This window comes from Dipteris shenzhenensis, chromosome 13 (assembly GCF_047967505.1).
Source record: "Dipteris shenzhenensis isolate YYH24624 ecotype China chromosome 13, Dip_SZ_1.0, whole genome shotgun sequence".
NCBI classification, from domain to species: Eukaryota; Viridiplantae; Streptophyta; class Polypodiopsida; order Gleicheniales; family Dipteridaceae; genus Dipteris; species Dipteris shenzhenensis.
Genome location: NC_141608.1, coordinates 8,875,446 through 8,903,356, shown reverse-complemented (window position 1 = coordinate 8,903,356; position 27,911 = coordinate 8,875,446). Strand labels below are relative to the sequence as shown.

Here is a 27,911-nt window from a genome sequence, read left to right as displayed (position 1 = left end):
GGTTTCTAATGAAGACATTGCAAGGTTACAATTAAAGAAAGCAATTAATTCATTTCTTTGCAAGACCCAGTTGCAAGGCCATTTCCTTCTCTTTTTACTAGTATTGGCATACTAAGAAACAATAATATCCCAAGGAGTAAGAGATTGTTGAATATAAATTCTCCATACAAGTCCCCTTAACAATGCCCATGTCCCAGCTTGGTGAAGTAGGTGAAAAAGTATAACAACCTTTATTGTAAAGGGCAAAGGTTGTAATGACTTCTAAGTGATGGTCCAAAATAGATCTTTTACGTATATTTAAACCATTGGTTAGAGGGCTCTTTGCTGATGCCTTATTAAACCATTAGCACAAATCAGCAAGCTTGTTATAAATGAAGACTCAAACAATACTCTAAGAACACTTGACAAAGGTTTCTCTAAATCTTCAAGCGACTTGAGCTAGAAGTTTTACTAGATTATTTTACCTTTCTGTCTTCCAAAAACGTCTGTTTCCCACAAGGCGACTCTTAACCTCACAAAATTATTGCAGTATCCAATATGCTGCTTTTATCAGACAACTTTTAACAATGACAAAAGAATACAACAAATTAAAATCTGTATTTAGAATGAATAGACAGGAATTCAAGCTAGTATTTGTCATATACAAGGAGGCTTCACTATCACCAGAGACTTTCATCTCCTGATGGACATGCTGCAGCTGAAACTTTTTAACCAGCACTAGCTTGAACTGGCCACTAATTGTGTTATAGTGTCTTGCACCGAAGCCACTGCATCCATTGCTGACTTTGTAAACCAGCTGAGACCAACTTTCAATCTGTGTTCGTTTGTTGGAAGGCGGTACAGGTACGCTAGTTTCCGAGCTGTCAATTTTTTGGAACATGCATAAAATTACCAGGAGATAACATTATTACTGCTTCTCCAACCAAAGAATACAAATATCAAACTAGTTTCTTAAGTGTAAGGTGATTCATCTTTATAATTTGCCGACATCCCAGTTAAACTTTCTAATCCTGCTTACCTGTGTGACCAAGCGGTCCATCCAATGTAAGGCCATCAATAAAGCTCAAAGTCACAGCAGCATCATTCTTCCCAAGTGTCATCATTTCTCCTAGATTTTGATACCTGCAACTTATAAAATAAGCAGCTCATTAGAATATTCTGTTTCAGAAATACAATTCTAGTCTTCTATTGTCCACGACTTAGATTAGCATCTAAAAGACACTCAAACATCAGCAGCTCTATTTTAAGTAAGTTTGGAATCTTTCATTCCCATCCTTCAACCCGAAGGATGACAAGGGACAGATCCAGAAGAATAAATAAATGGGGAGCATGTAACCTGAAAGGTAGCAAAGGTCTGCCATTGATTGCAGCCCATAAATTCCATCCAGCATAATCTGCCTCCTGAAACGCCACCTGTAATGAAAACTTTCAAGTTGCAACTTCAATACCTTTTAATAAAGGAGGATTTACTTGAAACCTGCAATATAGGTTAAATGTATCATAAAAAATGTGATAAAAACAGGTTTTCAGCAAGCTGCAACAAAAGTTCAAAGGAAAATATGAGGCAACAAAAAATGGCACAATGACAGCAGACATTAAGCCTACGAAATGAGGGAAGCGACACAGAAGCAACTCAATCTTCCCAATGGCATATCAAATGCACGAATTTGAAGATGAAGACAATGCAGGGTATACAGCCCCTTACCTGAGCTGTGGTTGGCAGTGGCCTGCCTGAACTATCCCTAAGGCTAGCAGAGTCACCGACTGCAAAAATTCTTGGATGCCCTTTTACTCTTAAATTCTCATCAGTCTCCACTTGCCCACGCCCATTCAATGGAAAGGGTTGAATGCCTGCACTTGGAGCCTCAGGAGGTATGCATGGTCTGCTTCCGACGGTCCAAAGAATTAAATCAGCCTGTAACGTGACAGTATACAGCCCAGAACGTTTTGACGTCTTATTTGCAGGCCTTAGGTCAAGTACGTAAGGGCTCACTTGGGACTGCTCTGCAGAACCGTCTTGCTCCAAAGATGCTTTCCTAATACTGCTTGCAAGGAAACCTAGAATGAGCTCAACATGCTTGGATGAGAGCACCTGCACAACAAGAATTGATGAATCCATCATAGATGTCTTCTTCCCCCACTCAAAACTCCTCGCTCTGCATCCAATAATATGAGGCATGCTTACAGGCCTAGATTTGCAAATGCAGATATGCACAATTCAACTCAAGCAAGTATAATTAAAACGTGCATTCATAGATCAAAGTACTTCAAAGTGGTTGCCCGTGACCAACTCTATACACACGTACATGTTTGTACACAAAAACATAGTAAGGACATCTGCATGTTAAGGTCCTCTTAACTAAAGCTCACAGATTCAAAGTAAAGTGAAATGTCATCTGAACTAGCCAAATTTTGTAACGAGATTGCTAACTTAGATCTTCTTAGTGCTGAGAAATGTCAGCTTGAATTAGCTAAGTTATAGTGAAGACTTGTATTTCCAAGTTTCTACAGCAAAGCATGAAGTTGAGGTACACACGAAGATTCTTCCCGCAAGGCATTTCGCAAAAAATTAAAACGATGTAGTGACTATTATGCACTTCAAGTGTATTGGACACAGTTAGTTCACACCCCGTAACTTAAAGAAACAGCACACAAAATTTGCCACTCATGTGGGATGTGAGTCATGATACGCTTTTTGTTATCTCAAGAACCTTCTATGTTTGCTACAAATTCGAAACTCCAATCCTCGGAAATCATGATTTGTTATGTGAAGTAAAGAGATTCAGAAAGACAGATTTGGATCTAGCTGTCATTAAAAAATCAAAATAAAATCAGAAAACAGATTTTGTAGTGAAGAGAGGCTATATGAATATAACACAATGGCTCTTTGAACTTGGCTAATAAATCCACCCCTTTGTAAACAAACTCCTCCAGCCTTATCAGCCGGTTTTCTTTAATGGCATTTCAGCAAGATTGAATAAATTTATGTAGCTTGGAAGAAATGAGATCTCTAGTGGATGCAGAGACTCATCCATGGGCCCACACCACAAATGCATTATCCTATTGACTTGTCCAATAAGCCAGCATTGTTTTTGGACAGAGATGCTTATATTTAGAGAATCTCTGAGATGCCCATGGAGATCACTGGATATCAGAACATTGATTGCGTATTCTTTAAATCCACATCTAAAAGGGAAAAGAATACCCTTGAGTACTAGGAGACATACGTCTATTCTACTCCTTGGGAGAGGGATTTAGCTCTAGGATTTTATCACAAATGTGACCTTATTTGGTGTCCACAATTCTACAAATGATTTTATTGGTTAAGGAATTGAATTTGATCATTGATAACATTTATTCCATGATCCCTCTTGTTGCCAAGTTGCAAATTGCAATTGCAACCAATAGGAGTGTTCAATAAGGGCATGTGAGGGGAACTGGAGTTCCTACTCAGCTTAAACAAAGATAAAAAACCGTTGAGCACAAGACAACTGGAGCAGTTGGTGTACTTCCATGCAAATTCGAGACTTATCCAACAGCTTGTCGTAAGCTTCCAATTCATGAATCGTGAGACTTGGGGTATGAGTCAAGACTCAAATGTTCATTCATGATGATGATGCTTTACAACAAGTTGAGTCTTAACAATTGCCAAATGGTAACTTGGTTTCACAACAATCCAGATAAAAATAGCTGCCTACTTAAGCTGAATTATAGCTGACGATGAGGACATACATGCACAACTTCATGGGGAGCTTCAGACCATACATCTATGGGTTAATTGCTCACGCCACAGGGTGGCAGTTTTAGCTTGGAGGGGAAGAGGCAGAGATGGAGGCAGAGGCAATGATGGAACCAAGAGATCATGGTTGTACTATTTGATGAGGCTACAGTATCCAACGTGGCTTGAAAACATTGAGAACCTATACATGTCAAGGCCAGTATCTCCCATCCTAATCTTCAGGAGTTAGCTCAGACTCAGAGGAGGAGGACAAGAATTGCTTCTCTCTCTAGGCCTCTAGAATGGCTGTCTCTATCTCCTAAATCTGATATCACGGTCCCCTCATGTGCACCAACGTACTGAGATGCAGCTCTGGCTGTTATAGTAGGCATCTTCATGTCTCCATAGACCTGGGATGGGCCACCATCCCTCTATGCCCAGCCAATGTCCATCTTATGCCCTCACATGAAACTCTCTAGACCTTGGACCTCTGGCTGCCAAATAATCAACTCACGTGCAATATCCTCTCTGCACTGTGGGCTGGCCCTGATAAGACCTGTCAAAAGACACATTCGAACCTCACCCAATTTTGCCTCATCGGGAAGCCTTCCCAACGAAGGGGACCTTTGTGACGATCCATCTATATGTAGGCTCCCACTCCTCTCATGTACCGAACTTGCAATTCCATAGTTATACAAATTTCACTTTGAATTATCTACTCATTCATATAATATTTGTGCACATGCTTACTGATCACACGTGGGAGTTTCAGAGTCGATTCTTGTTATAGAACTTCACACACCAGCTGGTTTGCTTCTACAAATCCAATGCATTGGTCTTCACTTGTTACCCAGATCTCTTTCCAAGCTTTTCACGTAAGGTTTCCACCATCCAACTGTAGTGGTGGAACCTTGCAAGGGTAGCACATCTAACACTTTTTACAGTGTTCATGAAATCACACCAGGTGGCAAGATGTTGGAAACTGAGTAGAATTATTTCAGACTATTAAGCTTGTTCAATTTTACCGAATCACCTTCCACCTGATCTTAGATTATCAACATTTCATACCAGAACTTCGCACATCCGCAGGTTTCCATACTCGGTAAAATTTTTTACACCTTTCAAGTATTACAAGATTTTTTATAGCTATCCCTTAAGGCAGACGTAATACAGGGAGCCACATATCTTTTTAGCGTCGTCCTAGATTTTAGATTACCTTGTTAACTCACATGCACTCCAGGTATTGAATGTTCAGAGACCTAACCATTGCTTTCATTTGGGGTTTAATCCAAGAGTTGTCTTGCATGAGTTATGGCACTAGCAAACTTAGGATAAAATGTTTGTTCTAGGCCTAACGTTTATGTATTGTGTGGAAGGGTGTAGGGATCAAGGGACAAATTTTGTTGTTCTCCTAGAGAATAGTCAAACTTCGGAAAACCAAGGTTATAATCTCAACACACCTTGGGTAGCCACCCATCGATAGCTCTTCACTTTTGGACAGGGCAACAATAGAGATTGTTGCATCTTATAGGTGCTTGGGAGTTTTCTTTTCAAGCCCAATCTTCATGATGAGACCAACTATGTAGGCTTGACTAAGTGGGTGATATGCCGCAGCGTCAGTGCTTCCAATCCCATTTTTGTTACATTATGAGTCAGTGCTTCCAATCCCATTTTGGTTACAAAACTTGAGCGTCAGTGCTTCCAATCCCATTTTTGTTACATTATGAGTAGTGTGCACACCTTTGGGACAATTTTTCCTCAAGTTAGAGGTTTTTCCTCTGAAGTTTGCATAAGGGTTATGATATATTTCTCGTTTTGGTTATTCTTTGTAACACAACTCTTGCATTCTTAATACATCACATTTTGGTGTTCTCCTCTGATCAATAGATGAAGGGTGGGTGGGTGGGAGTGCCTTCTAGTTGTTCATGCAACTGTTTGTATGGTTGTTCATAATTGTAACCTACTCCAAGTTCCATCACCTCCCGCCTGAGTATAGTGAGCCTTGTTAACTGTTTAGATGACCACGTTATACTCTAGTGTCCGGATATCTCTCTACCTCGATAGAGAGCCCAGATCGCGGGCTGACAGGATTAGTGTTAGATTTGCACGACCTTTGGGCATTTGTCAAGAGATTGCCCAAAGAAGAAGAAAAGGCCTAAGAAGTCTTCAACCATGCTGCTGCCTCAAGCTGTAAACGGCGCCCAATACGAGTAGTGTACGAGAAGAAAGAGACCTCCTCCAGCCGGTCTGAGTGTCTGATGCGACTTGGCCACAACCACTCCCTTGGGTCCCGCTGAAAGTCACATAAAGGTCTGCCCTCCCAAATCCATAAGCGCCATACTGATCCCTCTGGGCTCGATAAGACTATGGAAGGGTCAATGTACCATGCCCTGCCCAAGCGCCCACTATCCTGACCCTCTGACACTCGTCCTCTAAGTCCACCTCTGTCACCTCCTCCATCTCCGACTCAGCCTGCAAAGATCCTCCCGGTCCCACTCAGTAAAAGCAAGACTGGGGGAAGCCAAGAGTCTCTCGAAGGAGCGTATCCGGAGCTGTACTCCTGTCCGTGAAAATTGTCCTGACCAACAATAGCCAAGGGCTCCGTAATCCCTCCCACAAGAGTCCGGGATCGCCTCCTCAATCTCCTATATCCTGGTGCCTGCTCCTCAAAGGTAAGAGAGAGCTTGTCTACGAGCCTCTATCTCTCTGGGAAGCCGTCTCCACGACCCAAAAGATCTGGCCGGTCCACTGTCCCATTGTGCCCATCCGACATGAGTCCGCTGCCCAAGCATGCGCCCTCCGAGTCTCTGACCTCCGGGTGCCAATTAGCACATGTCTCTCAAACTTCTCTCTGCAAGACGGCCTAGCTTGGATGAGTCCTCTTGCCAATCTCTGCCACACTCTATAGAGACTCCGCATCAGAGGAGAACCCTTCCTTGTCAGCGGAGCCTCGGAGAAAATCCACCTGTAGGACTACTGCCATTGGCCCCCAATTCCCAAGAAGCCCCTCCTGTAGTAGAAGCTTCCAAAGTTCCACCCCCGGGGTGAGGCCTTGCACTATCAGCTTGCCCAAGAGGGCTCTACTCTGCATCTCAAGATCGATAATGCCAAGTCCACCTTGTGCCTCGGGCAAAATCATTGTCTGCCAAGCCACCCTGACTCTGGTGTTGCCGGTGCCATCCGATCCCGACCAAAGGAAGTTCCAAACCAATCGGCATAGCTGCCCCATGCAGCCTCGGTGAAAGCACCAACAAGAAGCGATGTACCAAGATGTGGCAAGGAGGACCTGGTTCACCACTAGAGCACGACCTGCAAGAGAGAGTTTCACGGAGCTCTAGTACAGGAGCTTTTGCCGAGCACTCTCCAGAACCAGGCTGAACTGTTGCTCTGCCACATCGATGCCCACCTGACATCCCAGGTATCTGGCCGTCTCTCCTTTCGAGATCCATCGAAATCCAAAATCTATGCCCCAGCCTCGAACCTCTTGCCTCTCCTCCATGCCTGTGAAGAAGCCAACAGATTTGGTCCAATTTATGCGAGCTCCGGAGGCCTCGCAATAAATGGATAACGCACCTCTGACCCACTCTAGACTAGCTATCGCACTATATCATCTGCAAACTCCGAATCAAGGAGCTTCCTGCAAATGCTGGTTCACCAAGTTCATCTCTACATTGGGACCTAGACTGTCAATAGCAAAGAAGGCTTCCACCTACATAGTGAAACAAAAAAATTCTGTTAGAAAAAAGAATGTAGAAAGTAGAGACGAAGCATCAGTTTTGCTTCCACAAACAATGGAAAGAAATGCACTGGTATTGATTTCAAATAGAACTAAATCCCCTGAAGGACTGATTTTAAAATTTTCTCCCCATAACCTCTAAACTCACTCTTCTACCTGTTAGAATTATAGATATAATTCAGCAGTGACCAATGTAATTTAATAAGCTAGTTAGGGGCACTTTTCCCTCTTTAAGAGGTTTTTCCCCCTAACCGCAGTTAGTCCACTAACTATGGTTAGTGAGCTCCTCCTCCTGTCGGATTAGCAACCTCATCCCTGTAAGGCCAAGTGTCTGAGAATGCAGAACATAGCCCAGGGCTTCCACCACAAAAAGAAAAAGATAAGGAGCCAAGGGACATCCTTGTCTCACTGAGTGGGAAGATCTCGCTTGTATGGCTGAAACTAGCCTTAACAACGTAAAGGGTAGTAGGATCCACTTAATTACAACATACACAGTAAATTGACAAATAATTATGCACATATTAGATCACAAGGGAGCTAGAGTGCTCCTACTCAGATATAAGGACACCGATTGGCCCCAAACATTGGCACCTCTGTCACCAGAAAACGCGTTTCGGGCATTAGAAATGTGAAGAAACGTTTCTAAGAAACGTGAAAGTTTTTTTGAAAGTTTTTAAATAAAAAATACACTATTTTTATTATTTATATAAAATATTTTATATAAAATACACTAATTTTACACGTTTCTAGACGAAACGTCTGTCAAAATCTAGAAACGTTTCTCAAAACGCGTTTCTAGAAACGTTTCTTGTGACACTGATTGGCAGCCCTTGCGGTATTCATTTAACATTCATTTGAAGTCAAGCGGCTGATTACAAAGGTCTCTGGGAAGCTGCACCACAAGCAAACCACGCAGACTCCCCGTCCATCCCACCCTGTATTTCCTTGCTCAACTTCAAACGGTTAAATGGCATCCAATTACTAGACAACCCTCTGTCCTCAGCCAACCAAAGAATGCAACAGAGACCCCAAAAGCATCCACTGTCTATGCCACACCTGCGATTGCACAAGTGCCCAACCAGCCATTCACGGCTGAACAACTGCAAGACAAGCCAAACTCTGGTGCAATCAATCAACACAACAATTCCAAACAAGTTGCCTCAATCTATAGTCTCTTTGGCCACTGCCCAATAGCATAAATCAACCTTTCTTTGCGAGGAAAGAAACCCAAACGCAATAACTAGCCAGCAACCAATCAAGGAGCAGCAAAAGCAGACAAAAGCAAGCCTTCTTCTACCCAGAGTCCACAGAAGATAGGTCACTCGAGCTGGAAAACCCTAGATCCTGCAGAGAAAAGCTGATTCAGCTCTGGCACAGCCCCCAAAAGCAACTTAGAAGAGAACACCCACGCCTGGAAAGTTACCAAAATCAGCAGCAACACCCAGAAAGCTCCAAAAATCAGATCGCAAGTTCCCTGCAAAGCCTGAATAAGCAAATCACAATCTTCTACAACAACCTATACAACTTAGAATCACCTGGAACAAGTCGCAGTCACCTAGCACAGCCCTGAGAGCCTGGAGATCAAATCGCAATCTGAAGAAGACACCTTGGCTGAAATGACAATCTGCAACAGGCTCCTGGATCAAGTGCGATTTCTTCTGGCAAGCCCTAGATGCATTGGAACTGGCCCTGGCTGATGGCGATTTCCCCTGGCAGGCTTTGGATGCTCTTGGCAGATGGTGATTTGGATCTGGCAGCTCGCAACTGATGATTTGGCTCCTTTTGCCCCCAAAAACAGGGCTCTCTGCTCTTTTTGGAGTTCTGTGCTAAAATTACCAATTTTTTATTGCACCACTCTTTTGGGCCTCCTATTGCACACTTTGGCCCTAGGAATTAATTGCCTAGTAACTGGGCGCCCTTCACAATTTCCAAGGGCCCACTAGGGAATTTTAATTCCCCAAGTCCCGCACACATGGCCGGACCCTCGTGCCCCAGAGGCTCAAGGCAGTCATGTGCAAATTACCAGAGTCACAAAACAAAAGTTCCATAATTTCACGTCCTCGTGACAATGGCCTCCGATGATCACCTGGCTGGAGCTGCCTGCATATAGAGCTGAGATCCCTCAAATACACCTCTCTAAAAAGCCAAGTCTCTGCATAGTCCCCTCCAGGAAGGACCACTCAACTTTGTCATAAGCCTTCTCAAAATTAAGGAGAAGGATAGCAAGAGGCTATGCCTCCTCCCTGGCCCAGTCAACTGCCTCCCAGAAAGTGAAGATATTATCTCGGATGATGTGCTCCTAGACAAAATCGGTCTACGTCTCATGAATGATATCCGGAAGGTGGGGTCAGGTGCAGACTCAAGACCTTAGCCAAGGTCTTGTAAGCTGTGTCTAGAAGAGTGATTGGTCTCCACTGTTGAATATTTGCTCTATCCCCCCCCTTCGGAATCAGGCATATCCAACCTCAACTCAGGGAATGGGGAAGAAGTCCTGAGTCAAAGATCTCCTGATAGGCTAACTAAAATGTGGTGGAGACGTGCTGCCAAAAGCAGCGAAAGAAGGTCGGGGTCAAACCATCCTCTCTAGGGCAGTTCTGAACTGGAATAGCCTGTAGGGCCTCCCACAACTCCAATTGTCTGCTAAGGCTTGGTGAGACAACTGTGGGGAACTGCTCCCAAACTGCCTCTCTAGCCAGAAGAGTGGTAGCCGAGGCCTCCTCCGACTGGGAAAATTGGCTATAGAAGGATGTAGTCATCTCAAGGATCTCCTGTGGGTCTGAGTGCATATGTCCCTGGGAGTCCCTAAGACATTGTAGCAATGCTGACCGTGGTCCTGTGGCCTAGAAAAACTGGCGGGTCATCCTGTCCCCCTGTTGGACCCACTTGGCCCTAGAAGAGTGGTAAGAAAACTCTGCTCTACAGACCTCTAGATCCTATAGCTCCAAGTGTGCGCACTCCAGGCGGTCCCGAAGCCACGGGGATCCTCGGTCCTGCTCCGTAAGTCTCTCAACGGACACATGATCTTGACGCATAGCCCGCTCTCGCTCCTGAAGAGCAGCTCGTCGTCTCAAGGCCTAGCTCTATAGCTCATGACTACTCTGTTGTATCCGCTCGCCCACCCACTCCGCCCACCCCTCGATGGGACTATCCACGGGCTGACTCCAAATCTCTACCAACACCAGCTAGACAACGTCCTACTGTAAGAGACCGTCTGGTATGCGGACCCCCTTTTGGGGGAGTCCACAGCGGGGCTGCTTGACATGGAGAACTGCTAGCAGTGGTTTGACATCGTGGTACCTGCTAGAATGCCGATGGCCCCGCCACAGAGTAAAGCCCAATCGCCAATATAAAATTTGTCCACATGCTCTAGCAGTCCATCCTTTTGTCTCTGGCCAAAGGAAAAGCGCAGGCTGCATGGAAGTCTGGTAAACTCTGGCTCCCACCAAGGATCCCTGCCGCTAACCGCAAAAATAAACTGCTCCCAGGTGCTCTTCTCCCCTACTGGCATCTCTGCGAAAGAGGCTCCTCCCTGCTTATCCTCTATGAACTCAAGGTTGTTGAAATCACCCCCAACAATCCATAAGTCCATCTCTAGGAGGCAACCGCCGCCAAAAAGCCAAGCGGTGCTACACGTTCAGGATACCAATCCATGCCTCTCCTGCCTGAAGACCCATCCAAACTCCGTGGCATGGAATGAGCTCACCTTGTGCAAAAATCTCTGGGGCCAGCACCTACGATACTGAAATGCAAACCCCACCGCTCCTACCAATTGCTAGGGACCAGATCTCTGGGCCTCGCCCAGGGAGAAGGTAGTGACGGCGTGCCACGTCTGTTGCTGAGAACATATGCTCCTGAATCAAGAGAAGATCAACTGACCTGCCTACTAGAGCTCGCTATAGTTCGTGACGTAAAATCAGGTATTGCAATTGGCTTCGTGCACGGTCATGAAGCCCGCGCACATTCCAACTCACCACCATCAAACTCATGAAGATGGGACGGTAGTGAACAACGCTCCCCTATGTGTAGGAGCCTGCTCAAGGAAGCTGGATTTTAGTGACTTTCCCGAGGGTTCAGAAGGCGAATAATTGGTATCTGTGCGGTGCAAACCAACGTAGCCACTGGCTCAATCCCCACTCTTTGAGCCCAATACTGCATGAAAGAAACATCTATGCCAAACAGGTCGGTGCATCGCTGAAGCACCCAATAGCGAAGCTATGAAAAAATTGTCTCTGTAGGTAGGCAGATCACGGCTACAACCAAGCTTGATGCAGGCTTTACTGGAGAAAAGCCAAGCTGAAAATATGATGAGCTACCATGGGCCAACCTTACCTCCACGCTCATGCCGGATCCCAGACTCCATCTACTCCAGAGCAGCGGTTCGCAGCAGGATAGTGGACCTGTGGGAGCAGGATTGGGACCCCATGGGGGATATGGCAGCTCAGGTAGCTCAGGTTCTTGCCGAGTCTAGTCTCATCTGTCAGCAGGAGGCGATTCAGGTCAGGCAGCAGTGGTGGGCGAAGGAGAGGGGTCTCAGACGAGATCTTGCCTCGATACAGCGGATGCGGCAGTCTTCTCCAGGCTCTGAGGAGCTCATACTACAGGAGGTTAGAGCCCGAGCCATGCTAGAGGAGATCACTCAGCGACGCTCAAAGTTCTCGTTTCATGCTTCCAAGTCCTTTTGGGCTAGGAAAGGCGACAAGATGTGCAGAGAATTGTTCAAGACTCATGGCCAGAGGTCAGCAGGGGAACAGCTCCGATCTCTTAGAGCGCAGGATGGTAGTGTCAGGACAGATCCAGACGAGGTCCGGGACTTGGCGACAGATTTCTACAGATCCCTGTTCCAGCAGGAGCCCCCAGACCCTCGTGCCCGCCGTTGCAGGGAGGAGGTGTGGAGGTATACACTGTCGCTCGTGCAGCCTAGCATGAGTGAAACCCTTCTCGCCCCTTTCACCGTGGCAGAGATGCAGGATGCGGTGAGCGCTATTGATGGGCAGAAATGCCCAGGTGAGGATGGGCTCTCTAGAGCTTTCTTCACCACCTTTTGGGAGCACGTCCACCAGCCCTTGCGCGCAGCCTTCCAGCATATCTTCTCTAGCGGACAGATGCCAGAGAGCCTTGCGACAGGCTTGATTTGCCTCATCCCCAAAGGGGGGGACCGTCAGGAGATCAGACACTGGCGCCCTATCACCCTCCTCCCGACTGCCTACAAAATCCTCGCCAAGATGATCAGTAGCCGCATCCGCCCCCTGCTACATGACTTGATCCATGACACCCAGACTGGTTTTGTCCAAGATCGTAGCATTTCGGACAACATTTTCACATTCTCAGAGGCGACGGAGTGGGCCCAGCACAGTGGCCAGCACCTTGCCATACTCCTTGACTTTGAGAAGGCGTACGACAAGGTAGACTGGTCCTTCTTGGAAGGTACACTCTCTCAGTTCGGTTTTCCGGACGAGTGGATCAGAGCTATTGCTAGTCTCTACATGTCGGCCTCCAGCCGGGTTATCATTAGCGGCAGGATGGGGGAGAGATTCACCCTCGAGCGCTCGGTGCGTCAGGGCTGCCCGCTTGCGCCCTACCTCTTCCTATTTTTTGCGGAGGCCAGGACTCACTTCCTATGAGCCGTACCACTGGTCTTCGAGGGATGCGCCTCCCTATTCGGGACGATGCAGAACTTCTGGACTCCGAGTATGCAGACGACACGGCCCTGTATGTGCAGGATGATATCGAGTCACTGGAGCGAGTGAGACTGTCTTTAGAGGTTTTTTGCCTAGCCGCTGGGGCGAAAATCAACTGGCATAAGTCAGTTGGTTTTCTTATGGATCCGAGAGCCAGCTCACACTGGGGTATTTTCCTGGGGTTTCGCTGGATCCCTAGAGGACAGACGACACGTTACTTGGGATTCCAGGTAGGTCTGGATATCACGCCGGCTCAGCAGTTCTTACCGGTCCTAGTCTCCATACGACGGAAGCTAACCTTCTGGAGCACGGCTCGGCTATCTTTGGCAGGCAGGGCCCTTGTGGTCAATCAGGTCCTTCTTGCCACCGCTTGGTACGTGGCATCTTGCTGGTGTTTCTCGAGATCGTGTGTAGCCCAGCTGAGGAGACTGGTGCGGAACTTTCTTTGGTCTGGCTCAAATGGTTCCGGCACCACCAGAGCCGGGGTCGCCTGGCAGACGGTCATTCTCCCCCAGACAGAGGGCGGGGTCTTGGCATCATAGATCCAGAACTGCAGAGTCAGGCATTACTTGGCAAGTTAGTCATCCGCGGTCTGACCCCAGGAGGGCAGACGTGGAAGCTCTTGCTTCAGCATGGTCTCAGCGCGTGTATCCCCCAGCGAGGGGGTGATTGGCAGCCGTCTATCCAGTGGATTTTCTCTTCTGCCCCACTAACTCAACCCCGTTCCCCCTTCCTCCGTAGCCTCGTCTCGGTCTGGAGGAAGTTGCGACACAGCCTCTCTCAGGTTCCCCCCAGCTGGCGAGAGGAGATAGACATAAAGCCCCTGATCTGGAGCAGCCAGATGACAGATGATACAGGTTGCCAGCTTGGAGAGAGATCCCATATCCCATGGGTGCTCTGGGCGCGTGGGCCTGCGCGCTCGCTCCGGGTTTGGAGGGACGTCTATAGCCAGTTGAGCCCAGGCGAGCTGGCAGCAGCAGTAGGTACGGCACGTGGGATCCAGGCTCGGCGAGCAGAGATCGATGCTGCCATTCCTGCAGGTTGGAGGATTCCCATGATCACCAGACAGCTCCTCCCGGGAGATGAGAGGTGGCTAGGGCAGTTCACACCCCGTGGCATTCCTTTGGTGGTTGCAGGCCTTTTCTCGGACTCCTCGATTCACTTCTTCTCCGTCGCTGATGGTAGCCGTCTCCAGAGCAGAGAGGCCGTGATCGACCCCCAACTTCCCTGGCAGCGCCTTCGCATCATAGGGCTGCAAGGGAAAACGTGGCATATAGACCCCCTGATTATGCAGGACCAGGTTTGGAGACTCTAGATTTGGGAGGGCCGCTCCTTGACAGAGGTGGAGTGGGACCCAGGGGAGTGGCGCTGGCCACCACTGGAGACCTCAGAGAACCCTACCCCCTTCTTCTCATACAGTGCGCGTACTAGTAGGCGTGCTCTTGGGGCTCTCCAACGCAGGCTACCCACACATGCACATAGTTGGTATGCCCAAGGGATATCTCTGGTTTTTCTTCGCACATTCTGGAAGACTCTTTGGGCAAGCTGGCGGCCGAGGAAGATCTCTTACTTTCTTTGGATGGTGGCCCACAAGGGGCTACCAGTTGGCAACTGGCTGAGGCAGATGGGGCAGGAGGGGCACTGCCAGATGTGTTTTCAGGAGGAGTCGTCCCTGAAGCACTGCCTTTGGAGCTACTCGCATGCTCAGACAGTGTGGAAGGGAGTCATGGGGATCTTAGCGAGGGCTGCACCCGAGCTAGGACCGGTCACTTGGGGAGCCGTTTGCTGGTGCAGCACCGAGATGGGACATCACTTGGCTTATGAGTTCTCTAGGCAGGATCCAATTTTCTTCATCACGCAGGCCACCTGGGCATACATGGACAGCTTCCCTTGGCATCTAACAGAGACAGATGCAGGAGCAATGACTCGGCACCCAGTTTGGGAGATCATAGGGAGTATTGTAGGCTGGCATATCTGGACTTCCAGATGCGCGCAGACCTTAGGAGATCAGGCTTCTTCTGCTACCCAGACCCTAGCGGACATTTGGAGCACGATCATTCACACGCTCAAGGGTTAGTGGGATCAGATTCACGGGGAGTCCCGGGTAGGGAAGGAGAAGAGACGGTGCTTCCTTCGCGACTGGGACCATCGAGAGCTGTTCTTCCAGCACTCTGCTCAGAGTCTTCAGTGGCATTACTCCCCCCCACCATGGCTGTTTGTCCACACGCCGATGATTATGCCTTGAGAGGCTTGTAATTAGTATTCCGTTACCACGGGCTGTATCCGTTTTGTGATTACAGCCCGCTAGCCTTTAGGCCCTCTTGTACTCTCGTTTTCAAGCAATATAACTAGCACTACTTTTTGCACAAAAAAAAAAAAACCATGGGCCAACCAGAGATCCATACCCTGAGGTCCCATCCACTCGTCCATCGTCTCGTATACCTGATGTTCCATCATCTCATCAAAAATCTCTAAGGCCCACTTCTCCATCCCGGTGGAGGCGAAATGGAAGATCCAGACTGGACGAGTGCGGGAGCCCACTGCACTAATGCCCCCTTTTTGGGGCAGTAGAATCGGAATGATCAGCTCCAAGGGCATAGGGTACGTATCCCGGGATCCCCAAATAGTTCCAGGGACCCAGTCGCCAAAACTCCCTCGACAATGGCTGGCCCGCTCACATGTGAAGGTCTGAGGGCTCAATCTTGGAGGCCCTCTTCTCGGACTTGTGAGAAGAGGCTATATCCTGAGTGGGCTGCAACCTGGGAGAGGTAGGCATAGAAGCTTATGCCTTCCCCTTACCCACGAAATAGGAGCCCAACGTTGGGCCTAGAGTGGTGCCTGAGGAGACGGCCCTGAGCGAGGCTGCTGCTGTCTGTGAGGAGGGAGAGGGGATTGATGGGGAAGGGCAGGTAGCCTCCAAGTCCCACCCTCTCTCATGTCACTATGCTGCCCTCGTGATTCCTGTGAGGAGGGATGCACCCTACTCAGTCCTCTCGTACAATCTCTGGCTAGGTGTCCCTTCTGCCTATACCTCAAACACTACCTTGGTAGACTGAGGGGTACTCTAAACTGTGCCAAAGGCCCGCCCTATGGAAGGGAGGATGGACTTGTATTCCCCTTGCAAGCCCCGGGAAGTGGAGCGTCACAGGAAAAGAGGGGACATGGTGAGTCGAGTCCATCTCGTCCACCGTAAATCCATGGTACCAAGGGATGAGATAAACCAAGTGAGGGCCCAAGAGAACGGGGCTCCTCTCCACGAGAGCCAGAGCACGCTATCAAAGAGCGGAGTCACTAGGATAAGCAGTAAACTGCACCTCCCGCTGAATGGCGGGAATTGGGAAGAAGAGGGTGAAAAGAGGGAAGGAGAGAGCCTGTGAGGAAAAGGTCCGCCAAGAAAGCAACGAACATGCAACCACCCAAGAAGAGCCTCTAGCTGAACTTTGGATAGGAGAAAACTTGGAGGTGGTTTAGTAGAGGAAGATTGAAAGGGAGCCTTGCAAAGATGCTTGCACAAGCAAGATCAAGCTCTCAAAACCAGGATGGGAGTGGAAGGAACAAGAGCTGTTTCGAGGCTCGAACTTCAACAAAGGACTGGCTGTAACTTCGAATGAATGGCTAGCTGAACACTTTCACCAGTCCCAGCGCCAAAAGCGGTAGGGGGATAGGACACTGAAGAAGGCCACTTGATGCGCTGATGGAAATGCTGGCTGGTCGACGTTTTGAGGCGAGCTTGGGCACTGGAGCGGTACCTGGAGGGGCACAAGACCTGTCTACAGCCAGCCCTTGGAAGGCGGGCTGCTGTACGTGGCGGCCACAGCCCGAGTGCTGTGGCGACAGACTCACCTTTCACTGCAATGCAGCGAAGGCGAACGAGCTGGGGGCGGTCTTCAATCGCGGGAGCAGTGCCTAGCTGCTGATCAAGGTCCGCGGGCTGGAGCACACCCTTGAGAGGCAAGCTGAACGGAGGCCACAGCCCGTGCGGTGCCGTGCAGTGAGCTGTGGCGTCGATGTCGCAGGGGGGGTGTCGCAAGCCCATCGCGCCCCAACTTGGAGTCCTGGGGTAGCGCGCGGTCGACCAGCAGGCAGGACAAAAGACCAGAGCAGGCCAGGGGGCCACAGGGGGGGCGCCCAGCTCGCAGGGAGGCAGTGTCATCTAAGACAATGTTGTGCATACTCTTTGGAGCTGTGCCTGGGCACTAGAGATTGCTAGAGTCCTGTTCAAAATCTGAAGTTGGTTTGCATCTCCTTTACATGCAATAGCTAGAAAAATACTTTTGGTAATCAACCCTTGAATTGGGTGGGCCATATTCACACCGTGTCTTGTGGAAGTGCTATCGCTTTTAAACCTTACTCCTCTTGGATGATATGTGAATGGATGCTTTCTGTTCTCTTTTTCCACATACTCTTCAAACGGTTAAAATTCAAGCTTATAGATGGGATGCAGCATACTCCATTGCTAACTGATGATAAGAAACAAAGCAAATAAAGATATAATGCTTCATTTTCTTGGCGACTTTTCAATGTTGAGTTATGAAAACTACAATTAAAAAGTATTCCATGAATAACCCGCTAATGGAGTCATTTTAACAAAAAACTGGTGGTATCCAATTTTGCATACAGTGGCTCTATATCAGACAAAAGTTATACCAAAATTTTACCTTGTAAGCAGCTTCTCGATTTCCAGCTGGTGCAGAAGGACAGATATCTGAGGTAACATCAACCACCTGCACCTTACCCCGTTCCCCAAGCCTTTCCGCCAAAGTTGCAGCCAGCTCCACTCCACAGTAGCCCGCCCCAACAACAACAATTTGGATTTGAGACTTTTCCATCCCAAATTTCTCTCGCTCTAGCTTTTTCAACCTTTTGTCCACTTCCTGCCATCATATCTCACATGCACAATCCAATAATTTTCAGGCTCTAGACCATGTGTTAATGCTAAAAGCGGAACACTTTCACTAGGATATACATGATTTATGCATTCCAGGGTTCATAGGCATTCAACAACAATGGTATTGCCAGGGAAAAAAAACACAAAAGTGTGAGGGAATTAAAGCACTAACAAGAACATCTTCCAGTGATGAAAATGGCAGTGCATATTCCACAGCCCCTGGTACAATGTCCCTCTTGCTTTCAGCACCCAAAGCCAACACCAGCCTGACTGATCCACCAATTCATCAGAGATTCAAACCTGAGTATATTACTCATTCTCGTATATAATTTTGACTGGACAGCCATAACTAGTTAAATAAAAATATATGCATTTCCAAAACTCAGCTGCATAATTACCAATGCCTCTTCCACACACAACGAATCAACTCAAGCATTCCGAATCATAAAATTGAAAGACACAAATCTGAAGTTAAAGCAAACACTACAGAGGGTTCTGATTTTCTATATCTTGATTTCAGGTCAGTTACTTTGCTCTACTTGAGGAAAACAGTCCATGCATTTGTTGAAAGAAGACCTGACAATTATTAAAAGAAATGGCAAGAGAGATAGATCATCTACAAATTAGATCAAACCTAGAACATTCTGTATTTCACTTCTGATCCCATAAGAAGTCAGATTAACCTCAGGATTGTCATCTTGAAGATAGGCTTCTAAGATGGGGAAACATTCCATAGTACCTTCTAAACAATCTTGTGAGGCCCCTGAACAGGAAAGTTTCGCACTTACAGTGACAAACTTTTGAGATATTGGGCATGTATAAACTTAGAAAAAACCTAATTTGTTTTCTGATTATTATGGTATTCCTAGGCATGCCTCTTGATCTCATAAAGAGGCATATGGTAAAGACCAACACTTGAAGACATCTAGTTTTGTAATACACAAAAGAAACTTCGCTAACATTACAACCACCCACTATTTGTCTCCATCCTGTCAAACTCCCTAGTCACCCTTTCCCCCTTCTTGCCTTTACAACTCCTACTCTCCCTTGCTTCTTGTTCCCCTTTTGATCTCCTCGAATCAGCCAGACCATCATGCCACTTCCATTTTCCCTCTTTTGTTGCCACTTAGCCCTAATATGGCCTGGTAGGCCAGTTAGGACTTCTAGTCCACTTTGGACACCTACTACATTAGGTAGGACACTTGGTCCACCTAGGACAGTAGGGTGTACTTGGGTCTACATAACCCTTCATTTGTAATTTCTCATTATCTATTTTCAAGTACACTCCATTGCTTTCAGCTTGTTGTCTCCTCTCTTGCATTCCATCTTCCTTCCATTGCTCCCTGCATCCAATAGTGGTATCAGAGCACATTGTGTGATCCAACCTGCCTCCCCCGATGCACTTGCTCCCAATTGCAGCTGCTTTAGCTCAAGTTTGTTGTAGTTCAGCCTCACCATTTCTGCTATAGCTCCTACTATAGTTTAGTGTCGCCACACAACAATCCGCTGATTGTCCCGCGACTAGCACTTGTCATCCTGCTTCAACATGTATCCACTTGCTTGGTACTATTTCTTTTTGTTTTTCAATAGTATGCTTATTAAGAAATGAAATGTTTTCCTACTGTTCAGTTACGGACAATGGGGACTAGGTCTAGCATTTGAGGGTGGACCCCCTTGCTTGGGGTTATGGGCATTAGTGACCCACAAGAGTGATGGCCTCTCTTTGAGAGGGACATCTGGAAACCACACCCCACCTGAGTACCCAAACATGGGACCAATCAAATGCACACATTGCATACCGACCTAGGAACCATTCAAGAGAATGTTCCCTGAGCTTTGGGTGTGGGCCTGGCAGCATGCTAAGAGTAATGGAGATACAAGATAAGACGACAAACAAATGAGCTTAGTATGGCTCAATTATGACCTTAGAGTATGTCAATAGATAGTCCAAGCTGTTAGGAACCCGTGGGTGCGATCAGAATTGAATTCTGACAACTTTGAAATTTTAGGGTTTTTGGGAGTGACGTGGCAGCTGACACGTGGCAGGCTGACACGTGGAATCTGAGCTGGCAGGTCAGTCCACCTGTCCCACACATGTGGCAGCATGCATGGCAAGTGGCAGGGCATGCAGGCCAAGTGTTTGGCCCCAAATCTGGTAAATTTGGGGCAGGTTGTGGGCTGTCCTCTTTGGGACTGCAGCCCACCAAAAATCTGGGACAAGTGTCCACCTTCCACTCTAGGCCTTGGGGGGGGGGCTGAGCCTATAAAAGAAGGCCTCTCCCCTTCATTCTCTACATGAAAAATTCGTCACTTTTCTTCTCTCTCCTTTTGGTTGATGCAGCAGAACCTCTCCAGCTCCTTGGGTGCAGCCAACTTCTCCCTAGGCCATTCTCTCACCTCAGCAGCACTTTCTCTCTCTACAACAGCACATTCTCTCTCTACAGTTCCAGCCCTTCCTCTCCAGAAATATGCCCCCTCCCAACTCTTCTGGAACAGCAGCAGCATCCTCTCTCCTTCTCCTAGCCTGGAGCAGCCACAGCCCCGTTCTCTCCTGCTGCAGTATTTCTCTCTCTACTACAAAATTTCTCTCTCTACTGTTCCAGCCCCTTCCCCTTGCAGAAATCTGCATTTCTGTGCACCTCTGGAACAACAGCAGCTCCTCTCTTACATCCCCTCCCTTGGGATCAGCATTGGCACTCTCTCTCTACAGCTATCACTCCATAAAAGCTTTCTCTCTCTAGCCTACAGGCTGTTTTTCTAAGCTGTTCTCATTCCAGCCCCATTTCCACACTCTCCTCACCCAAGGTAGCTTCAGAGGCATCAAGGACTTCATCTACAAAAGGGTCAAGTCACGAAGGGAGCCTGTATTGTCAAGTTTATCTCATTTACAGCACTATTTCATGTTGTTTCTACTATCTTTCTAGAAACTAGTGCTTGTCTCTAATGTTGGATGTAAGTGGTGATTGTTGCAGGCTTCTTCCTTGTGGATGGGGCAAGCCAAGAGTTGAAACCTGAGCTTGAAGTCCTCCGTTTTGTTGTCTACCTTGTACATATGCTCTTGAGTCTTGTATCTAGGTCCTAGGTTTTCACTGAGTTCATCAGTTTGGAAGGTGCATTGCACTTGGTCTTGTATCTCCATTTTCAAGAATAAAGTGAGCCTGGATAAGAGGGGGGGCCGTCTTGGCCCCTCAATCATATTGCATTTTCCAATGATGTGACTTTGTGTTTAAGCTGTATAAGTCTTAATTCCAGCTTAATTGCAAACTCTTAAGTTCAAGTATATGTATTTGGCAACTCGCAATCATCTCATTCAAACGCCTCTGCAAAATCCGTTGTCTGAATTGATAGAAAGCACCGAGTAGTTTACATTGGTATCAGAGCTTAGGCAGTGGTCCTGTACTCTGTGCTTTCTCTTGTTGAGTCTCTCCTTCATTGAGTCATCTTGTCATCATGGTAGCCAATGGACCTGACCCTCCTCCTAACCTGCATGAGTTGAGTGCTCTCTTGGCAAACATTGCTCAACAGGTTCAAGTGCTGTAAAGCAGCCAAGCAGAAACTCATGACATAGAGCCCCAATCCCAAGGAAGAGGCCGTGCGGACAACACCAACTCCAACAAGGAGGGAAGATCATCCTCTTCTTCCCCTCCTCGAGGTAGACGGCGTCATCGGAGTCCATCTCCTTCGAGACGTCCATGGAGACGAAGGTATGCAAAGCATAAGGTACCTCTTGGAGATAAGCTCTTCAAGTTTACCAAGTATAAGTGAGACAAGCCCGAGGTCTTGCTGGCCTGGATCCGCTGGCCTGGATCCGAGACCTTGAGTATTTCTTTGAGGGGGACGAGTACGAAGACAAGGCGAAGATCCGGTTTGCCGTCCTGCACATGCAAGACCGTGCTTCACTCTGGTGGCCAGCTATGGTCAACACTGGACAGCAAGCCCACACCTGGAAGCGCTTCAAGAAGAACTTGATGAGGCACTTCCTGCCTAAGGAGTTTAAGAGAGATACAATGGTGCAGTGGGACATCCTCCGCCAACGCCAAGAAGAGAAAGTCAGTGAGTATGTTGATCGTTGATACTTTGTTAAAAGTTCAAGCATTCAGTAGGAAGGATAAAAAAGAGCAGCAAAGGAAGTTCTTTGCTGGCCTACGGTATATCGTTCAGCATGAGGTGGACATTGCCACTCCTACTTCTCTCGAAGACACCATCAACATCGCCTTGAAGGTGGAGAAGAAACAATCTTTCTCCAACAAGTGGAATGGCAGCAACAACAAGTGGAAGTCCCAGGGAACCTCTTCCAAGGAACAAAAGGGTAAGGAGACAGCAAAGGACGCACCAAAAGAACAAAAGTCAGCCAGCCAGCCTCCTTCGAAGAAAGCAGCCCGCACTTTCAGCTCATTGTCTCCACAACAAAAGCAAAAATATTACTCCAAAGGGCGGTGTTTCAAGTGTGGCGATCGAGGCCACAACTTCTATGAATGCCCTCAAGCTGCCAAAAACAGCAGCAACAAAGAAGCAGCCCTCAAAAAGCCAGTTTTGGTAGTTAACAAGGTGGAAGCACCTCCAGAAAAGGAAGCTGTAAACGACACCCATAGTTTGTTGAAAACATGGGGTCACATAAAGGATCAATCCGCTTTGTTTTTGTTCGATAGTGGAGCTACTCACAACTTTATTTCTCATGAGATGGCACAGAACTTGGGGATAACCCCAGAGGATAAAGGAGAAGCCTTGGAGGCAACTGCAGCCTTCAAGAACCAAGAAGAGAAGGTGTACCCCATCATCGGCAAGCTTCAGGTACACATCCAGGGGTACTTGGATCATCTACCCTTCATGGTGGCACCACTTCAAGGATCAGATGTAATTCTCGGCATGCCCTGGCATAAGCAAGTCAACCCCCGAATCAATTATGTGAAGAATATTCTAACCCTCCAGCATAAGGGTAGAGATGTGAGCATTACAGCGGGAGTTTCAGGAAACACCATTCCTATGTTCGAGCAGCCATTCAAAAGGCACAGGAGAAACAAAGAGCAGCTGCAAATAAAAGACGGAGGGCGTTTGCAGTGAAAGAAGGCCAATGGGTCTTATTGAAATTTGAGAAAGCCCGATTAAAAACCAAAGTGGGCAAAAAGCGCATCTACTTCAAGCTATCCTTTCGATATTATGGTCCTTTTCAGGTGTTGCAGGTAAAAAATGATGTCTCAGTTTGATTGAGACTTCCAGGGAGCCCCCCTATTCTGATCTTCAAAGCATCATCACGCCTAGCTGCATGTTCTTTAATCTCTTCCTGAATGTCAGCCTTATTTATCTTGCATCAAACTCCACAATCACTTCCTTCTTAGCGGTTTGTACTTTAATGTGAGCTAGATCTTTGACTGTGGAGACTAGCTGGGGGGGTAGGGGGAAGCCTTGCAAGACTTTACAACCTCATCAATTACTGCCTGCTTGCCAGGTCCTTCTAGAACCTGAATTCTAGCTACTGCATCCGCAAGTTGCATCTTTAGCTCTCTTACCTGCTCCAATACATAGAAATATGTTCATGGTGCCCAATGATGGATCAGTTCACACCTCCTCGTAGGTATGTGTGTGCATATGGAGAGGGTGTCTTGGCTGCAACATATCGGGCGTTTGCATACGTAGATGGTGTCATAGCTGCAACTGTGCAATATTAGGCCCTGTTGTTTGAGGTTGTTGGGGTTGGAGGGGGGGGGGGGATTCGAAGAGAGGCTCGGCCCTTCCTTACTGGCCATGTCTGCTCCTACCCCCTGGCTGAGCTAGTCCCCCGTCTGGGCTGGGGGTCTACCAGCCCCTGGGTTGGGTTAACTTTTGTCGAGGTTAGGTTAGGTCAGGGATGCCTGGGTTAGGTTGTAGGAATATAAAAGAAAGAGCTAGAAACTAGAAAACTAGAAGTAAAATAAGAACAAGATTGAAAGACAAAGAAGTACCTTGAGATGAGTGTAGACAAGACACAAGCTAGATAGATTGCAATGATGTGACCCATGAATATATGGGCCAAAGTACAAGACATAGAGCAAGAGTGCTCATGGGATAATTGTAGAGGTGCCACATGGCACACACTCAAGACACAGAGACTAAATTGAGACTAGACAAATGTAGACTAGGGAAATAGTACACTTAGTGTGCACTTATCTCCAACACCCTCCTTAAGTGGACACTAGGAGGAAGACAGAAAGACAAGACTAGAAGACAGACATAAAGACCAATAGACTGAGAGACAAGACAGAAGACATGACAAACAAAGATCCTGAGACACCCCTCCTCAAGTGATATCCTCATATGGGTCCACAAGGGTAGGGACAAGATGGATCTAAAACAAAACACAGTCAGATTGATAGACAAATAGACAGACAAACAAGACTAGATAGACAGAAGACTGACTGTAGACAAAGAGATAGACCTTGGAGACATTCCCTCCTCAGGTCCAAAAGCAGAATGAGTAAGACACTAGAACCCCTTGACCTACATCATCGGTGGTCAAAGTGGTAGACAAGAAATATGAAGTAATCAGAAAGCCCACTTCTCATCATATGAGGAAGGAACAGCAAGATCTGCTGATGGAGATGTTGCAGCAACATGGGCTGAGGTAGATGCAGGGGCTGATGGAGATGTTGCAGCAACATGGGCTGAGGTAGATGCAGGGTTTGGAGTAGCAGTCCTTCTCCCGGTGATTATCACGGCCATAAATGGTGCATGGATGAGCCTTGAAACAGTCCTTCTCAATATGATTAGTTTTGCCACAATGGGTGCAAGGCTTTCTTTTTTTTTTTTGCGCAAAAAGTAGTGCTAGTTATATTACTTGAAAGCGAGAGTACAAGAAGGCCTGAAGGCCAACGGGCTGTAATCACAAAACGGATTCAGCTCGAGAAGTCAAACTGCTAAATACAAGCCTCTTAGGGCCTAATCATCGGAGAGTGGACAAACAACCACGGTGGAGGGGCGTAATGCCACTGAAGACTCTGAGTGGAGTGCTAAAAGAATAACTCCCAGTGGTCCCAGTCGCGAAGGAAACGTCGTCTCTTTTCCTTCCCTGCCCGGGACTCTCCTTGAATCTGATCCCACTGACCCTTGAGCGTGTGAATGACCGTGCTCCAGATATCTGCTAGGGTCTGGTAGTAGAAGTAGTCTGAGCTCCTACAGTCTGCGCGCATCTGGAAGTCCAGATATGCCAGCCTGTGATGCTACCTATGATCTCCCAAACTGGGTGCCGAGGCATCGCTCCTGCATCTGTCTCTGTCAGATGCCATGGGAAGCTGTCCATGTATGCCCAAGTGGCCTGCGTGATGAAAAAGACGGGATCCTGCCTAGAGAACTCATAGGCCAAATGATGTCCCAGCTCAATGCTGCACCAACAAACGGCTCCCCAAGTGATCGGTCCTAGCTCGGGTGTAGCCCTAGCTAAGATCCCCATGATTCCCTTCCAAATCGTCTGCGCATGCGAGCAGCTCCAAAGGCAATGCTTCAGGGACGACTCCTCTGGCAAAGCCCCTCCTGCCCCATCTGTCTCAGCCAGCTGCCAACTGGAAGCCCCTTGTGTGCCACCATCCAAAGGAAGTAGGAAATCTTCCTCGGACGCCAGCTAGCCCAAAGAGTCTTCCAGAAGGTGCGAAGAAAGACCAAGGATATCCCCTGGGCATACCACCTATGTGCCTGTGTGGGTAGCCTACGCTAGAGAGCCCCAAGAGCACGCCGACCCGTGCGTGCACTGTAAGAAAAGAAGAGGGTAGGGTTCTCTAAGGTCTCCGATGGTGGCCAACGCCACTCCCCTGGGTCCCACTCCACCTCTGACAAGGAACGGCCCTCCCATATCCAGAGTCTCCAATCCTGGTCCTGCATAATCAGGGGGTCGATATGCCACGTCTTCCCTTGCAGCCCTACAATGCGAAGGCGCTGCCAGGGAAGCTGGGGGTCGATCACGGCCTCTCCGCTCTGTAGGCGACTGTCATCAGTGATGGAGAAGAAATGTATCGAAGAGTCCGAGAAGAGGCCTGCCACCACCAAAGGAATGCCTCGTGGAGTGAACTATCCTAGCCACCTCTCATCTTCCGGGAAGAGCTGTCCGATGTCTACGGGAATCCTCCAACTTGCAGGGATGGCAGCATCAATCTCCGCTCGCCGAGCCTGGATCCCACGTGCTGTACCTACTGCTGCTGCCATCTCGCTTGGGCTCAGCTGGCTGTAGACGTCCCTCCAAACCCGAAACGAGCGCACGGGCCCATGCGCCCAGGGGATATGGGATCTCTCTCCGAGCTGACGACCTGTATCATCTGTCACCTGGCTGCTCCAGATCAGGGGCTGTCTGTCTGTCTCCTCTCGGCAGCTAGGGGGAAGCTAGGAAAGGCTGTGTCGCAACTTCCTCCAGACCGAAATGAGGCTACGAAGGAAGGGGGAACGGGGCTGAGTCAAAGGAGCTGAAGTGAAGATCCATCGGATAGAAGGTTGCCAAACACCCCCTCTCTGGGGAGTACACGCACTGAGACCATGCTGTAGCAAGAGCTTCCATGTCTGTCCTCCTGGGGTCAGACCGCGGATGACTAGCTTGCCAAGAAGTGCCTGACTCTGCAACTCTGGATCTATGATGCCGAGGCCGCCCTCTGCCTGGGGGAGAATAACCGTCTGCCAGGCGACCCTAGCTCTGGTAGTGCCGGAACCGTCTGATCCAGACCATAAGAAGTTCCGCACCAGTGTCCTCAGCTGGGCTACACAAGACCTCGAGAAACACCAGCAAGAGGCCACATACCAAGCAGTGGCAAGAAGGACCTGGTTGACCACAAGGGCCCTGCCTGCCAAGGAAAGCCGAGCCGTGCTCTAGAAAGCAAGCTTCCGTCGTATGGAGGCTAGGACCGGCAAGAACTGCTGAGCCGGTGTGATGTCCACGCCTACCTGGAATCCCAGGTAACGTGTCGTCTGACCTCTAGGGATCCAGCGAAACCCCAGGAAAATACCCCACTGTGAGCTGGCTCCCGGATCCTTAAGAAAACCAACTGACTTATGCCAGTTGATTTTCGCTCCAGCCACAAGGCAAAAAATCTCTAGGGACAGTCTTACTCGCTCCAGTGACTCGACATCATCCTACACATATAGGGCTGTGTCATCTGCATACTCGGAGTCCAGCAGCTCAGCATCCTCTCGAATAGGGAGACTCATCCCGCGAAGACTAGTGGTACGGGCTCGAAGGAAGTGTGTCATGGCCTCCGCAAAAAATAGGAAGAGGTAAGGCGCTAGTGGACAGCCCTGACGCACCGAGCGATCGAGTGTGAATCTCTCCCCCATCCTGCCGCTAATGATAACCCGACTGGAGGCCGATCTGTAAAGGCTAGCAATACCTCTGATCCACTCGTCCGGGAAACCGAACCGAGCGAGTGTACCTTCCAAGAAGGACCAGTCTACCCTGTTGTACGCCTTCTCAAAGTCGAGAAGGAGTATGGCAAGGTGCTGGCCACTGTGCTGGGCCCATTCCGTCGCCTCTGAGAAAGTGAAGATGTTGTCCAAGATGCTGCGATCTTGGACAAAACTAGTCTGGGTGTCATGAATCAAGTCGTGTAGCAGGGGGCGGATGCGACTGCTGATCATCTTGGCGAAGATTTTGTAGGCGGTCGGGAGGAGGGTGGGTGCAAGGCTTTCTTACCTTAGAACTTCCTTTCTTTGCTAAAAATGCAATGTCAGTTACCTTTCGTTGTTGAGTTCTTTCTTCTTCTTGGAGAGCATTGATGATCACTTTAAGAGTAGGACTATTGTGATACTTGGAGGTAGTGACAAGAGTAGCATAGGTGTTAGGTAAGCTTTTGAGAAGCACAGCAATAGCAATATCTTTGGAGATGGGGAACTTCACTGATGCAAGCTGAACCATAAGACTGCGAAGATAATTGACATGAGAGG

At 48.1% G+C, this 27,911-nt stretch overlaps 1 protein-coding gene across 1 annotated transcript in view; it reads right to left on the bottom strand.

Moving 5' to 3' along the window:
- Positions 1 to 474: 474 nt before the first annotated feature.
- Positions 475 to 27,911, bottom strand: part of NDC1 (NAD(P)H dehydrogenase C1) — a 73,756-nt gene continuing 46,319 nt past the window's right edge. The window contains exons 6-11 of the mRNA XM_087383652.1: positions 18,193 to 18,286; positions 17,791 to 18,006; positions 1,706 to 2,092; positions 1,337 to 1,413; positions 1,019 to 1,122; positions 475 to 860 (exon numbers count right to left, since the gene is read on the bottom strand). Coding sequence (XP_087239778.1) covers positions 718 to 860; positions 1,019 to 1,122; positions 1,337 to 1,413; positions 1,706 to 2,092; positions 17,791 to 18,006; positions 18,193 to 18,286 — 1,021 coding nt within the window. The 3' untranslated portion in view covers positions 475 to 717. The remainder of the gene's footprint in view (positions 861 to 1,018; positions 1,123 to 1,336; positions 1,414 to 1,705; positions 2,093 to 17,790; positions 18,007 to 18,192; positions 18,287 to 27,911) is intronic.